Source organism: Balearica regulorum, chromosome Z (assembly GCF_011004875.1).
Source record: "Balearica regulorum gibbericeps isolate bBalReg1 chromosome Z, bBalReg1.pri, whole genome shotgun sequence".
NCBI lineage: Eukaryota > Metazoa > Chordata > Aves > Gruiformes > Gruidae > Balearica > Balearica regulorum.
This window is the reverse complement of record NC_046220.1, coordinates 50,427,812-50,442,567: the sequence shown is the minus strand read 5'-3', so window position 1 is coordinate 50,442,567 and position 14,756 is coordinate 50,427,812. Positions and strand designations below refer to the sequence as shown.

Below are 14,756 nucleotides of genomic sequence, written 5' to 3'. Positions count from 1 at the left end.
CTTAAGTTGAAGGAGGGTAGGTTTAGATTAGATATATGGAAGAAATTCTTCCCTGTGAGGGTGGTGAAACACTGGAACAGGTTGCCCAGAGAAGCTGTGGCTGCCCCCTCCCTGGGGCCAGGTTCAAGGCCAGGTTGGATGGGGCTTTGGGCAACCTGGTCTAGTGGAGGGTGTCCCTACCCATGGCAGGGGGGTTGGAACTAGATGATCTTTGAGGTCCCTTCCAACCCAGACCATTCTGTGATTTTATGCTTCTATGATCTTCCCTAAATTGGAAGGTGCATTAAGAGAGGTTAAGACTAGCAAAGCATATTTATACATTTCAAGCCTCTTCTTTGTGTAATTTCTGCTTATATGTTGCCTTTAGAAACTAACTCAAACACAGTATTTGAAAGTAAGAAACAGCAGTGTAACAGGTGTAGTATTTCTCGAGAATTAATTTTTACCTTAGGCGGAGTACACTGCTAAGCAGCTTCCAAGGCAGAGTAAGGCAATGAAGTATTTAGTAGCATTTCTATCTCTGTGTTTCTTTTGCAACCAAGTACAGGTCTGAAGGCTATGAAAGCATGCAGAGCCCAATTTATTCTTTCCCCCACCCCCCAAGATAAAACTGCTTGGGTATAATGAACATGTTAATGGCATAGCTATCTGCACCATGGACAGTAACTCTGAACACATGGGTAGTTAGGCTAATTAGGCTCATTAACTAATTACATCAAGAGGCTACTGCTGTATTTTTATTTGTGGTTGTGATGTTTGAATTTAGACATTTGAAAATCTCACCTGTTCTGCATTTTTTGTTATTTCTTGCTTTTACACCACAACAGAATAACTTGTGGTAAATTTCCACATTGAATATAAATGTTCTATGAAGTTTAATTAGCAGGTTGCCATAAAGGATCATACATGCTTTAATATCCCATGCAGACTGCAAGATATTTATATCCTACAATTCAAGACAAATTTTAATACTTTAGAGTATGGGAAATAGGAGGAGGAGGGAGGGAAGGAAAAAAGTTATCTTATCCTGTAGGCTAAGGTGATTTCTTTAAAAACATTTTCCATTAGGTTATTTCAAATGGAAGAGAAATCCTAAGCATTTAAAAGCTTTACTATATGTCCCTCATGTCTCATTCTGTAAAGTACACAGATACCTTTTGATGAAATGTGGTACCTCTGGGATAAAACAGATCAGCGCCTGGCACAAAACAGATCAGCACCTGGCGACACGATATAAGTGTTTTTAAGAAAACAGATGAAAGAAGAGGAGATGGGTTTTTCACTGACAGGGGCAGCACAGAGCATCTGTTAGGATTACTTGTGTCACAAAATGTAAGCTGATTCGCGTATGTTACACCACTCGAAGGTTGTATCTCCTTTACACTGTGCTTTCCTTGCTCTTTTCGCATCCCCTCTCTCCTCCTGCCGCGTAGTACTCTTTTGCAGGTAGCAGGCAGTAACCTCCATGTATTTCACAGAAGGTGGAAAGTCCCTGTGCATGTGGCTGCCTTATGTCAGCTGTGTACTGCAAAATAGATTCAGTCCAGAGTAAAGAGGTGTCAGTGAGATGGCTGTGGATGCGCAGGCAGGCAGGGTCCGTGGGAGCCACAAGGGCTGCCCTTCCTAGCCTGTCTCTCTAAATGAGGTGAGACAGGTTTAAACTATTGCTGTTTAACTGTACTTGACATGAATATGCAGCTGTCTTTTTAAAAAGGCACATTTGGGATGGCCCTTCACCTGCATTAGCCTGCTGAAAGAATCAGGTGGGGGTTTAGTACCAAGCACTATATTCCCATGCATACATTTCTGCACTCTAAGCTATGAATATTACTCCCTTTGTCATAGAATCACAGAATGGTTTGGGTTGGAAGGGACCTCAAAGATCATCTAGTTCCAACCCCCCTGCCATGGGCAGGGACATGTATCTAAGTATCTATGTTTTTATTTTGTAGTGAGAGGTGATTGCCCTTTTTTTTCAGATGGGACATGCCTATGGTGTGATTTAGGAAGGATAAAGTGTCAGTGTCGATAAAGTCTTCCTTTATTTTTTATGGAGGCTTCATTATTTTGCAGACTTAGCTTATCTCTGAAAGTATTCTACCCAAATGTGCATGTGCACACTGGAATCTACCTTGACTGTTTTGTTTTCTGTATGGGCTAATGCACTGTGAAAATACTTCATTATGGATACTGGACTTGCAGAGGACTTCCAGACACTCAGAGCAGGGAGGCAGGTAACTGGATTAACTCTAAGAAGGCAATTCAGAACAGAATCTGTTGGCACTTTTCATGTTTTTGTATCAAGAAATGTAAGTAGGACCACTTTTGCATCTTCCTAATCTGTTTTTTAATTCAAGGGCTGTAAATGAGCCTGCACAGTCAGTTCACGAAGGCTTCATAATATTTTTAGGAAAAGTAAATGGAATCTAATGGCTTTATAAAACTGAACTTATTCATTGCAATAGTTTATTCTCATATGATGTTAAAATTACAAGGGATATAACCTGGCAAAAAGCAACAACTGAATTTGCACTTTAAGTGGAACATTTCTCTTTTCTGTGAAACTTCAGGTAAATTGATCTACAGTGGCTCAGAGCTTCAGCTGCTGTAAAAGACTGAAAGACTGACTGTAAAAGACTAAAAGACTATAAATATCTTGAGATATTCAAAGGTGTAAATATTTACAATTTTTGAGCTGGCCACAGGTCCTTTTACCAAGCCCAGCATTCTTTTTTATTGTATTTTCATCTGGATTCCATCATTCAAACAAATTCTGAGGTAACATTAGCAAAAAATGTCTATTTCTTTGTTCTCTCTCAAAAATCTCTATCTCTCCTGGTAATAAGACTGCTTTGTAAATTAGGTAAAATCCTAGCAAAAGGTTTTCATTTCCCTTTGTCACAGGCGTCTTCTTAGAGCATCAGGATCTTGAATACCAGCTAGAACCTTAGACACATATTATTAGTGCATCTAAAGTGGAGTTTGTTGTGTTGATCTATGTTGTATTACGGTCAGTCATGAGCCAATTAGTGAGATCATTACTATAGTATAACACGTTTCCAGGGGGGTTTTATGGTCATTTTTCTCATTTCTTTGGTACCTTTTAGAATTTCCAAGTAAATATCAAGGGCAGTGGGCTCAGCTCTGCTTTTGCTTAATGCAGGTATATTTGTGTAACTTTCTGGAGTTCAGGGGTGCTGCTCGTGAATTGCATTAGTGTTTAGGTTAGTTTTAAGTCTTGGTCTCTTGTTTGTTTATGCAGGTTTTGTTTCCTTACATTTTAAAATGGCCTTTGTCACTGGTAGCTGATATACACAGTGGTGAAAGGAAGAAAATGGTCATCTTCAAATTTAAATATTAATCCCCTAGGGCTGTGGGTGTGCGTTCATTTTGGTAAGAAGGGGCTGCTCCTTGTCCCCACCAGGACTCTGACAGAATCCCCTTGCTGCAGCTGCAGCAGCAAAGCTGCATCTGCTCCTGGATGGTGCACTGTGCAGCGTGCTCACACACAGTACAGCATCGGGCTAAGTGGTGCCATCTGTCATTTTTTTCTTATATCTGGATACGGATCATCCAGTCCTAACTCATCCAGTCCCCTTTCTCTTCTTCTTTTTCATTTGTGTACATCTCACAAAAAAGGCATGCCACATTTCAATCAATCAAGGGTGTCACTCCAGAAATACCCAGAGCTTGTCTGGGCATTACTGCTGTACTGTAGTGCTCTCCTGCCCCTGGTAACAGGCCAGTGCTTTGGCACACACTGCTCTTACGCAGTGAGTGTGAGACACAGGAGGGGAATTTAAGGAAAGGGCATTCAGCTTAATTTATGTAGCGCTCATCTAGAAAAGTTAAAGCTTAAAGCAGATCTCAGCAATTTCTGGATGTGCTGCGACCAAACAGAAAGTGATGGATGGCTTTGGGTTACTTTGCATGTAGTTAATAAATTATCAACACTGCCAACAGTATAAGAAAATATACAGAGTTTGGATTGGCACTTTGTTGTGCTGTATAGACTGCAGCCTTTTAGACATTGTGGTAATAGGAACACCAGAAATAAAACGGACATCAGTACCAGCAACAGCTTTCCCTCACAAACTCCCTTTAATATCTTGTCTTTGGCAGCAAACAGTTAATTCACTGACTGATTACAGCAAATGCACTTTCAAATGTAGAAGGGAAGAGTTCACAATAGTGTGGTTTGTACAGCTGTTCAATCGATGAATCATGTTTAAGCCATGTTTTGTTCTCCTGGCCTCTAGCAGCTTCTGAATGTTCCTGGCATTCTCACATTTCCAGATGTTAAGGACTTAGGCTGACTTTCACACAGCAGAAGGCATGTAGACTGGTGTACATTATGTAGAATTATAAAATATGCCTTAAATGGGATTTAATTGCTGTAAAATTCTCATGCTGTTAGTTTTGCCCCTTTTTTTTTTGCCTGTGTCCTATTTATTTCTGCTAAACTTTAATTCATTAATACCCCCAAAGCTCTGATACTCCATAAAAATGAGTAGTTGATTTGCTAAGAATGTCATGTGTAGTAGAGCCTGCTTAACCAATCAACAGTACCTCATTGCATCACTGCTTGCATAATGCTGATCGGGTATTTGGACTCCATGTTTCATGGAGATCGTAGCAAGGTTTAGACTGTGCCATAGCACTCTTCACCTGCTATGCCTGCATGTGAAATACTCTAATGTTTTTCAAAGTTGATGTTTAGTTCATGAAAGGTACCTGGGTCAGTAGCCAAGACTAAGCATTGTTCTTCATGAGGAATGAATGTGAATTCTGTCTCCTAGATGGCAGCTTAAACCACTGCTGCAGGAGACACAGTTTTGTGCTGAAACGGAATAGGTGAGCTCAAACAGTCCAGTAGCGTGGTTTAAGAAAGCATGGGATGGTTTAAGCCAGCTATCAGCTGTACCCAGATTGGGTTTGCTATGTGGTGACGTATGCCTGTGCCAAATGAAGCAGTTGGAAGGAAGAGATGATTGTGCTGAACTTAGAAGCTATGTGGATGGAGCAAGCATGTGTTAATGTATGTAGTTGAGATAAGCTGGATCATGATCCATAAGCATGCTGTACCTGGGCTCCAGGTGAGAGTGCTAGCTGGATACACACTCTGTGGTCTCTTTCCCTCTTTTGTTCTGTGTACTGTCATGCATCGCTGTATGTAGTTTTAAGATCCACTGCTCACTTGCCTGAAAGTGCAGCAAGAAAATGTAAAGCTTGCAATTCTGTCTACCCAGAGGAAGCGTCTTCCTCTTAAAACTTAATAAAAATTGCTTTGGAGGCGTAAGAGAAGTATGAAAGTTCGAATGAATGTGTGATTTCATGGTTTACACTTTCCTCCTAAAACAGAAGAATATGCTGATAGCATTCCAGATGAGAAAGCTGGTGCTGTGCACCTCCAGGCAAGAAATAGAACCTCCAAAATTGTTAGTGTTCTTGTATTAGTTTTGCCCTTTCCTCAGAGTTTCCTTCTCACCACCCAGCTGAGTGAGCCACTCACACTGAAGAAACACTCAGGCAGCTACCAAATTTTTTGGCACGCCGGGAAATAGAGCACAGATGTCCTCTTTCTCTGTGGCAGTGCAGCGTAGGGCAGGGCTACCGCTACTGCTGTGTGGAGAACTCATAAGGATTGTGGGTCTGAATCCAGATCCCTTTGCACAGGAGTAAAAAACTTGTGACCATTTTATCGCCTACAGGTCCAGCAAAGGGACTGGGTCATACTGCTGTCATTCTAAGTAGAAATACCATGTGGGAACAGGTAACGTATGGGAATAGATTCTCTGTTCCTTTCCTGTACTGCAAAAAAAGCAGAGATTGGCACATTGAGCTAATACAGCCACCTTTTCAATGCCAGTTTCTTCTCTGTTTCTCATACTGGTCGCCTGCTGGGGACAGAGAGTGTTAAAAAAGCACACAGTGTTCTGACTGTCTTTAGCTCTCTGGCAGCTTTTGAGCTTTTGCCAGCTTCTCTTTGCAGTTTAGAGTGGCCTCAGGAGCTGGCAAAGGTGCTAGGGTTGTGACCAGCTTTCTGGTGGAACTTAACACTTTGCAGAGAACCGATCTCCTAAAGTGTGTGTTTGGTGAACATGTGAAACTCCAGTAATATGTTTAAATGTGTGAAATGGATTCTCTTGGTTATTGTGGATGCACTGCAGCGCCTCATCTGTCAGCACGCGTCTGTCACTGGAACATATAATATTGATTCAAATTTTTTGTCTGCCCTGGGGTAGTACTTACCTCATCTGTCACAGTGGGTGCCTCTACGCAGGGACTTCCCATACAGAGATACAACGCAGAGCACTACTACACCAGCACTTCCTCAGCAGTTCTTTCCCTGTTACCATCCTGCTTTATTTCACTTACCAGTGGACAGCCTCCAATGTACCGCAGTGGCATTGCAGCAGAGGCTCTGCAGTAACTCCCTGTCAGCGGAGAAGCTTGCGGCGTGCTTTCATACTATGCGCTAGTGCTGAATGTGAATGGCTCCCCCTGTGATGCTGGAGTTGCAGGAATTCTGCAGTGTCGTCCGAGCAGTCAGGAAACAAAATGCTAGATCAGATTGGTCAAAGAAAGCATTGATCCATACGCCTTCTTCCCTCCTCCTTTACAGCTTTAGCTGAAGATGGTGGGGGGAGGGAAGGCAAATTAGGGATTGATTGTAAATGAGGAGAGTAAGAACACAGGACAGGTTCCCAATGTGTATTTCTTCCACTGCAGCAATGCTGGAGGTTGTGATCCTGATCTCTTTTTTGTCCTTCCTGGGGAGAAATAGTTCCACTCCGCCATTTTGCTTTTGCGTCAGACTATCACTGGTGTTACTGGAGATCCTGTCCCACCAAGAATTTCCTTCATGACTTGACAAGCTTTAGCAATGGTTTGTCTTTAGCATTGCCAATGCCTGTATCTTGTGTATATCACATCTACAGCCAATTTCTGTGGCTTTCTGACCTGCCTTCAGACTGTTAGTGGAGCTCTTCACAGGGCTATGGGCCCTACTACTAGCAACTGTGAGGACAAGGAAGGCCAAGCTATTGTGCGTGTGTATATATAAAAAGGGTACTTAGAAGATGCTATGTGAGAGATGAAGGCAAGCCTTTTAAAGTCCAGTCATAGCCTTCCATTTTCTTCTTGAGTTTCCAAAATTCAGTTCACTTCCTGATCTTTGAATAGTGTACTTTATTGTTGACACTTCTGCATTCAACAGCAGAATCTAGGGAACTTTTAAGGGAGGGTAAACCCACCCAGCCTGTGGCTGGTGTGGTGTTGTGGTGGAACAGGCCAGCAAACAAAGATTTATAGGAGGGAGAAAGTGATTTCAGTGCTATCAAGGGAGGGAGTATCCTGATTAAATATATCACTGAGTGACAGAACGGAAAAGATAATCTCAGGCTTGTCTGGCAGATGCTTACCTTAACTATATCACGAATGCTTCTGTCAGATATGCTCCTGATGGCAAGCAGTAGCAGGTGCAAATTAATGCTCACAATTTTCCCATGTGGTAGGCAAGTGTGTTTCTTCATTTTGCCAAGGAGAAAGGAAAGCTTCAGTGGCATAATCAAAGTCTCAATGCAAACAGGAGATAAACAATGAAGTTCCCTAGAGATTCTTGCATCTCTTTTTTTTCCCTTTTGCCCTTCACACTGTCTTCATGGCCCCTTATAGCTTCTTGTGGTAGCACTGTGCTCCTCAGTTCTGCAAGGGAAGGATCTTCTGCTGATGAGCTCCAGCTGGCATTGTGGACTGCCCTCGTAGCCATCCTTGTAGCTGGAGAAATTTACCGATGAAATGTAAATGGGCATCACTGTATCTCAAATGTGTGTTAAATTGGGTTCCTATTTCCATTTTACTACTGAAGTGGCTTGTTCTACATTCTCATGCCATGTCCCATTGACAGTCCCTATTTGGCACAAGGTGTTTACGAATTAAAAGAAAAATAGAATATCATTCAAAGAATTTTAAGTGCAAGGGAGAGGGTGATAAGCTTTCCTGTCTTGTGAAATCTTTTGTGTTTAATGGAAGTGTGGGTTTTGCTTAGTTGCTCTACAAATGAGTGCAATGTAAGTAGAAGGCTAATCAGACACTTCTGGCTTCTGGTGAGGTATATCACATCTGTTGAATTTCCTGAAGCTTTCCAAGACTAATGATGCTGGATCATTTGGCTTGTAAATCAGGACTTCCCTCATCTAGATGACTGTTCCAGGAAAGCTTAAGAAAGATCACTATACCTCAGTTGAAGTCAGATGTTAACTTCCTTTGCAGTACTGATTAAGGTGTTGTGAACACTGATACTTTCTGTGGCCTCTTAATGTTTCTGAAGATAAGGTATCTCCAAACTAATCCAGCAAAGATCCTTCTTTTCTTTCATATTCTGATGTCAATTGGAGAAGTCTAAAATACAGCTAATTTACATATGCTTTTGAGGTGTGTTTTTTCTCTTAGTCCCTATTCTAATTTATCTGAAATCGCCAGAAAATCTCTCTTGCTTATTCTGTCTACTTGCTTACTTGCTTACTCTCACTTGCTGACAGTGTGATTTACCACAAGGAAGTATGTTTCATTATCTGCGAAGAACCAGGGCCATGACCATAAATATGATTTGCAGATGTCACATATTTTCTGTGGTAACAAAGTCTGGTACCATAAATCCCAAACTGTGCAGGATCAAACAGACAGAAAAATTAGTCTGCAAGTGGCAGGTTTGTCTTACTCTAGCATGTGAAGTGACAGAGAGAATAATAATAAAAAAATCCTTATTAGAGACTGTGCTTTTTATAAATGGTCTTTTTCAAGTGTTTTCTCCTGAAAAACCTGCAGTGTTGGCAAACTTTCACCATGTGTGCACAGACAGACTTCTTCCCATTAAAATGGCAGACTTCTCATTAAAATGTGTATTTCTCATTACTTTCTTTTGCAAGTCAGCTATGTCTTCCTTGTGTTTGCAGAGCTAACAAAGCATCACAGCATTTTAGACCCTGTTTGAAAACCTTTAACAAATTTGAAGATACTCCTGTCACTGTACTTCCAGAACACGAACCCTTACAGTGACAGGCAAAAGTCACAAAGGCAAAAGTCACTTCTTCACGGAAGAACTATAGAAACCTTTGGAACAGATACTAAGTGGTCAGGAATGAGAAGTCAACAGGGTGACTTGCATTTAACAAGCATGAACTACAGAGAGCATTATTTTTCTCCGTCATGAATTTGTAAGCTCCATTCATTACTGTTTCCTGTAGCTTTCATATAAATAACATTTTTGGTCCTACCACCCCGTCCACTGTGTGGCAATTTGATAGGACCGTAGTATCAACAGCCTTCCTTTTAGGGACAGATAAGTTATGCCATGGAAACTGAACTATATGTGGTAGATAAGAAACATTGTGGAAGGACAATCTCTAAAATATCCAAATGAGAAAACCAGTCTAGGATGGCGGTAATGATGAAAGGTATAAAGAAGTAGATCAGAGTGTGCTGTGTGCATTGAGTAACCATGTTGCTGAGCTCTGTATTTGGAGCTATGAATGCATGCCATAAAGAGACTTACTTTTTCAGTCTTACTGTGGTATGACTGCTTTGCAGACAGCTCATTCAATTTGCATCATAGGCAAAGTCAGTGCATTGTGGTGGTAATCTATTCAAAGCTGGTTTTCTACTCCTGTATAGAAGCAAAGCTGCCTTCTATACATGCTGCCAAACTAGTATTTAATGAAATTAATAGAGCTGCAGACTCAGGTAACTACTATTATAGTTTAACACTGATCTTGCTGCATTTTCAAATTTGGGTAGTGGCATATCATACTGTGCAAGGCTTTCTGGTAGCAGTTGTTTGACCTGTTCAGAAGGCACTCTAGTATGATGCACTATCATAGTACTGAAGTACATAATTCTCATGTAATAGCTATCTAATCCACATTTGATTTACCTTAATATCTTGTGAGTAGTGAGAGATGACAGTGTCAGATTCATATTGTCATTACTTTGAGGACTGCTGTATGGGATATTGTACAAGTGATCGTCAGTGTATTCTATGAAAAGCAACTGGAATTTTCAGCATATTCATAGTGACTGCACAAGCATTTTTTTTGTCCTCGTCATAACACAGTAATAAAATTAAAAAAAAAGGTTAATTGCACAGCTGTATGAAAAATGGAACATGGCTCCATAACTAAGACTTGCTAAGTTTTGTTGTTTTACATGAAATCCATCTACCATGGCTTATATTCCAGATCCTGTCAGCATTTACCAAAACCCTGCCTTTTTAATATTATCTGCCAGGAAAAAAAACAAGTTTGTTTTTTCCCCTAAGTGCATGATTCATGCCACTTTTTTTGTCCCTACTGAAACCATTCTGACCAGCAAGTGTTAAGTTAATAGTCTGCCTGAGTGGAAGTGGAATCCTTATAAAACTGGAATTTGCTGTAAGGCATATAGCACTTGTTTTCAGTCATATAAAATATGGAGATCCCCACTGTAAAACACGACATTGTTAGGTGTAGAAAGTCTGTATATTTTTGATGCACAAAAATGTTTTCATGACATTTTCCACACACACACCCAGAAAATGTTTGTATGTTGAATCTGTTATTTTTCATGAAAATATTTATATTTTAACAATAATTTTATTGTAAAGGCTTTTTGGAGGCAAGATGGACTAGATAATCAACATTAGAAAGAGAAGGCACAATCGCAGAATAACTAAATAACATTGGCTGTGGTATCAGATTAGGTCTTGATTCTTCCGTATGACTAGACTAGGAGGAGATGTAGTGTTACTGTTTTTAAAGACACCTTAAAGGTCCTAATTTTCATTCGGTTGTAAGGCAGGAACTAAACTGTTGAAACCTCCACTCAAACGATGTGGCCAAGGACACTTGTTTCCTGGCTAGCTGTAGCTGTTAGCTGGCGATGTTTCTGACCGGCTCTGAATCTTTAGCAGGAGAGCAGATCCTCAGCTGATGTGAGCTGGCATAGCTGCGTGACCTGTGATAATCAAATCTGACAATCTTAGAGAATGGTGGAATGGTAGCCTTAATGAAATGCTTTAACAGCTGATTTGGAGGATGGATATAAACGGGCTGAAGAATATCTCCATATTTAATCAATACAGTGATGTGGACTCTTCAGCAAATGCTTAGGCTGCCTTTCTCAGGCCCACTGCTCCCGCCTAACCACTTCAGATTATGGCCTTGCAAAGGGGGCTTAATACCCTCTTCTGAGGAGATTTCCCCCTTCTGCCCTAAGGGGCAAGAACTGGTCAACTATTAAAATATCTCAAAGTGATGTAAAGTAACAGCTAAAAAGGGCTGGAACATTAATTACCTTTGGATACTTTGTATCCCTAGAGTTGAAATTCAGTTATTCCAAATTTGGTTTGAATATTGAAGTACTAGCATATTTGCATACTGATGTTTACAGGGTCCTGAAATCTCTGTGGTAGAAAGCTCCTGTGCAGATTTTACCATATAATCTGTAGTAGGAGGTCCATTTGCAGATTAATTCATGGATTGGTGAAGAAAGCTTCTGGTCTTTTATGCTCCCTTTGTCACCATTTTTCACAGAAACTGCAAATGAATAACACCTTTTAGGACATTGAATCTATCCCTTGTCCACTGCAGAATTGTTCCTAACAGCACTGACTTTGAAATCTATGATTTTTTTGTGGAGCTTCACTAATCTCTGTAAGGCACAGGTTCAGTAATACAGATGCACAAACTCATCTGCATTCAGATTAATGACAAGAGAGTGTCTGCATGGATTTATACTCTTCTGTACAGGAAAGAAAGGATAAGTTCTTTGTTTTTTTCAGGATATTTCATAGTATTGATGTCTCATTAATGCATCATTTTGGGTGCTAATTTGCAAGGAGCTAACAGAAAACAAACAGAGCTGATAGCCATTTCCTATTGCACAGATAATTATAGCCTGCATTAGTAAGCACTTGGCCATGCTGCACTTGCAGCTTTGTTGGAATGAACTGGAGTGAATTTGAAATTAATCAAATGTCTGGATTTTATTAATGACGTGGTGATTAACTGTGGGTCTTCCTCCTCTTTATACTAAAAGAAAGCTGCAGAAATGTTAACACAATGGTTGAAACCAAGATGAAAAAAGTGCAATTTTTATTTCATTTCTCCTTGTTTATTGCAGGAGTCACTTCACTGAAATCAGTAGTTACACTTAGTTAAAACAGTCTAAAGGTGATTCAGAGGCACCTAGGAAAGTTTGTAAAATTAAATGGTTTTCATATACAAAGAACTAAAAATGGATAGAAAATAGAAAGTCAAATGTCTGATGAAATTTTTCAGAAAAATATCAGCCCAGTGGAAGATTAGTACATCCATTGGATCATACTCACCTTAGTTGTGGAATTACACCACTAAACCACTTTGTGACTGACAATACAATTGCTAAAATCCATTTTGAATGGTGCTGCATAACAGCTACCATTCAAATCTGTTACTGTCACTTTTACTGACAGTAAAAGGAAACTCAGTTCAGTGTGTTCCATTGAATCAGGGAAGTGAAACAGTAACACAAAATAATTTTCCAATTTGTTTTCAAACTGAATATTTTATAAAATACAGAGTATTTGCTAAAGACATGATACCAAAGTTCCCTTTCATTCTTTCTAATGGCTCTGTCAAGTGGGTATTTTATATATAACTCATGTGAACCTCGAGGTCTTACATGGTGTGAATACAGGTTTTTTTGTATCTATCTGTCTGTCTGTCTGTCTATCTATCTATCTGCCTGCCTACCTACCTATCTACCTACCTGTTTTCTATCACTTTTATTTATAAACTTGATTTTTAATGGTGAAGGTCTGGTGGTGGTTTGAGTTGGTATGTTTCTGAGAGTTCTCAGGCGTAGATGCCTATTGCCTTCTGGGTGGCTAGAATCAGGCCTTGGGATCTTCTTGCTCTGTGTTTAGGCATGATTATTACCCTTAGTTGCATTGATACACACTGGACAAAGCACCTGGGGCCATTTTTCAGCTCTGATGAGAAATTTTTTAGTGCCTTGATTCCTTCCTCAGTTCATTCTATCATGTCACCTCCTTTTTCATCAGCACACACAGCGATGGATATTTCTGTCTACTGAATACAGATCTGTCATTGTTGAGTAATTACTTGATAAGTTCCAAGATACAGATATTAATTCAACAGAGAAATAGAGGTGTGATCTTGCAAAGACATGATAGTATGTGCTTCTGACACCAGCAGAAGACTGGGTTTCTGAGACTTACGCAGTAATATATTATTTTCTGATTGATTAACTTAAAGTGTGTTTGAAATAAGTTTTTCAGAAGCAGTAATATGTCTGAGTGTTGTACCAGCGTGTTTTCCCCAGGAAAACACGGTGACTAGATATTTCAGTTATTGCTGAACCTGTTTGTTCTTCTTTTTTTAACTGCAGAAAGTGAGTGAAAAAGTAGGAGGTGCAGAAGGAACCAAGCTAGATGATGACTTCAAAGAAATGGAAAGGGTAAGTGTAAATACAGATGTGTATATTCATTATTACCATACATTTTTCCTGTCTTGGACAGGAATTTCAAAGCTTTTGTCTCTGAACACTCAAATAATTTTGAAAGACTTAACTTTTATTCAGCAGAACTGAGCATTCTGTTTCTTATTTCTTTTTGTTTTCTAAACAAGGCACACATAATATATGGCACTCTTTGTAATGCAAATATTTCAGAAATTGAGGCTGATATCAGCTACAGGTAAGTTTCAGTTAAATCATTGTAGAGGATCTCTGAAAAGAAGCATAGAATCATAGAATACCAGGTTGGAAGGCACCTCAAGGATCATCTGTTCCAACCTTTCATGGCAAAAGCACAATCTAGACAAGATGCCCAGCACCCTGTCCAGGTGAATCTTAAAACTGTCCAGTGTTGGGGAATCCACCGCTCCCCTGGGGCAACTACTCCAATGTGAATTCTCATTGTGAAAAATTTTCCTCTTGCGTCCAGTTGGAATTTCCCCAGGAGTGACTTGTATCTATTACTCCTCCTTGTAAAAAGGGAGTCTCCATCTTCTTTGTAGCCACTGTTTAAGTATGGGAATATGGTGATAAGGTCTCCCCTAAGCCTTCTTTTCTCAAGGCTGAACAAACCCAGTTCTCTCAGCCTTTCCTCATATGGCAGGCTTTCCAGTCCTTTCATCTTCTTTGTGGCCCTTCTCTGAACCCTCTCCAGCCTGTCCATATCTTTTTTTGCATAGCAGGGACCAAAACTAAACACAGTATTCCAGGTGTGGCCTGACAAGCAGCTTCTCAACAATGTCAGGCAGCTGTTTTAACACCCTTGGGTGGATATTGTCAGAACCCATTGATTTGTAGGGGTCAAGCTCCTGTAATACTTCACACACCAACTCTTCTTTCACTGATGGTGGGTCTGTGTTTGCATCAACCTGGATTTTTGTTCCCAAGGCCGGAGGCCCAACAGTGCTGGTGGAGACAGAGGTGAAGGAAATGTTGAGAGCCTCTGCCTTTTCAGCATTGTTGGTGACTATTTTACCTCTCCTGTTTAACAGCAGGCCAGTATTTTCCTTCTGTTTCTGCTTGTTGTTTATGTACCTGAAGAACTCTTTCTTGTAGTTTTTGACATTGCTGGCCAATTTCAATTCAAGCTGAACTTTTGCTTTTCTAACTGCATCTCTGCACACCCTGGGAATGCTGTTGTAGTTCTCATTGAGTCTTTGTCTGCTTTTCCACCTCTGGTACTCTTCCCTTTTGGTTTTGAG

At 40.3% G+C, this 14,756-nt stretch overlaps 1 protein-coding gene across 1 annotated transcript in view; it reads left to right on the top strand.

The window, feature by feature from the left end:
• The window catches only part of SH3GL2 (SH3 domain containing GRB2 like 2, endophilin A1), a 106,656-nt gene that overhangs the window by 71,467 nt on the left and 20,433 nt on the right, over window positions 1–14,756 (top strand). Inside the window, exon 2 of the mRNA XM_075740444.1 lies at window positions 13,429–13,497. Within this exon, the coding sequence (XP_075596559.1) occupies window positions 13,429–13,497 (69 nt within the window). The remainder of the gene's footprint in view (window positions 1–13,428; window positions 13,498–14,756) is intronic.